General features: G+C 42.8%; 1 protein-coding gene across 1 annotated transcript; it reads left to right on the top strand.

Moving 5' to 3' along the window:
* Nucleotides 1-31: 31 nt before the first annotated feature.
* On the top strand, nucleotides 32-1,500 carry LOC107577783 (uncharacterized). The gene is made up of 2 exons (XM_016263819.1): nucleotides 32-1,153; nucleotides 1,406-1,500. Exons 1-2 carry the CDS (start codon nucleotides 166-168, stop codon nucleotides 1,498-1,500), a joined length of 1,083 nt encoding a protein of 360 aa, XP_016119305.1. The 5' UTR covers nucleotides 32-165.
* Nucleotides 1,501-1,866: the final 366 nt, after the last annotated feature.

Below are 1,866 nucleotides of genomic sequence, written 5' to 3'. Positions count from 1 at the left end.
ATTTCATAAAGCCCTAAATATGTCATTTTTGTTATACATTTGAACATACTGAGAGCATATTGACATATTGTGTCATATATAGCAAGATATGTCTCTCTCTCTTTTTTAACTGGTTTTGACAAGGTCATAAAAAGGTTTTAGATTTACCTTCATAAAACCTGGAGAATGGAGAATGACTGTTACCAAAAAAGAGAACCATATTTGTATACAATAATTAAGACCCGTTTAAACCCATTCCTTTTATTTGTCTCAGTTGCTTCTACTACAGGTCCCTCTGCGTGCTACAACCAGTCTCCAGCATATCCTCAGATTTCATCCAAAACGACTGATCTCATAACTCCTTCTACAGCAAAGCTGAAACCTGTAGAGGAACTCAAAGGCTCTGCTCCAGTGGCTCCTCCAGCCAAATTGTTTTCTATTGGACTGTCTGGAGATTCTGCTAAGAACACCGAGAGCACTGATGTCAGCTTGAAGGGCTTCACATCCGGATCTCAAAAACCAGGTTCTTTTGGGTTTGGATTGAAGGATGCTGTGGTGACATCTGCTGGCCCTGTAGCTCAGGCTGAGAAGAAAACAATTCAGGCTGATGCACCACAACATAAGAAAGTGTCAGCAGCTCCAGCGGTCCCATGTGACACTGCCCCCTGCAGCACTGAAAAAAGTCATGCAGGAGGGTTATTTTTGGCTAAAAAAGATGGACAGAGGGATGGTGACACTTGCCTAGGAGGAAATAAGGCTACATCTAGCCACAGCATTTTGTGTCAGACGGCAAAACCAAGAATGAAAAACAAGACTTCTGCTGCTCCGTCAAGTTCCTCTTTTACCTCCGGTTTTAGTAGTTCTGTCTGCCAACCTGCTGCGACAGCATTTAAAGCCAATCCAGGCAATGCTTTTCAGTTCAGTACAAGAACTGATAAAGCATCCTCAGAAGGCTTCAAGATTGAGTCTTCTACAACTGAGGCTGAAAAGTCATCAAGCCGTTCAAATGTTTCATTTTCCATGCCAGTGTCCGTTGGTGCATTCAGCTCAGCTACTGCAAAATCTGAGGCAGAAACATCAGACAAACAGTCTCAAAATGGATCTACATCAGACCTCCTCAAAAATGTTGCTGAAGTTCACAAAGAGGAAGTAGATGCTTGCGCTCACGATATTGGTAAGCCCATAAATTCAAGCCGGGCTGTGATAACAGTGTCATATCTGGATGTTCTGGTGAAGTGTCAATCATATGCAAGATTTCTCCAGTCATTTAGTGCACTTAAACTCCTGAAAGCGCACGCTCATTTGCATATGCTTTTGATTGCCATGCCTAGCATCCACAGCTTCTAACTAAATAAGACGGTCTGTGTCATTATGTGAAATGATTCACCTCAGATATACACCAGTGTATTTTCACTCTGTTGCACAGATGAAGGCTCTGAAAGTGCAGTGAGGAATCTGAAGGGAAAGCCGGATGTGGATGGAGCCGATGGAGCGTCTGATCATGGTAGGTTGCTCTTGTGAAATGCATTACTGAGACTGGTTCAGGTCTCAGGGCTCGACAGTGAGGTCTGGCCATGGCTGGGACGGTCGACTGAACTATACTGGCCCGGCCGGGTTTAGCATTTGCACGTTTTTCAGTCTTGCCAGTTTAAACATTCAAGCACAGGAGTAGCTTGACTTTGGAGCTCCGGGGGCCAAACCTCACTCCATATTGAAGTGATTGTACTATGATTACATAGATCGGCAGCAAACATGTGAGGTTGTCACGGCAACCAGAACATTGCATGCAAATTACTTTTGTTGTCTATTTTTGCTGTGCTAAACTTTATTTTATTTTATTCTTATGACAAGGCAAAGTTCAATGAGAGCAGTAATATATATATATAT

This window comes from Sinocyclocheilus grahami, unplaced genomic scaffold (genome assembly GCF_001515645.1).
Source record: "Sinocyclocheilus grahami isolate Dianchi unplaced genomic scaffold, SAMN03320097.WGS_v1.1 scaffold7228.1, whole genome shotgun sequence".
NCBI lineage: Eukaryota > Metazoa > Chordata > Actinopteri > Cypriniformes > Cyprinidae > Sinocyclocheilus > Sinocyclocheilus grahami.
The sequence above is the reverse complement of the archived record's forward strand: the minus strand, read 5'-3'. Positions and strand labels throughout refer to the sequence as shown.

Coding starts and splice junctions, on each gene's coding strand:
- LOC107577783 (XM_016263819.1), top strand. CDS start 166: ATGGAGAATGACTGTTACCAAAAAAGAGAACCATATTTGTATACAATA. Junction 1,154..1,405: donor TGCTTGCGCTCACGATATTG/GTAAGCCCATAA, acceptor TCTGTTGCACAG/ATGAAGGCTCTGAAAGTGCA.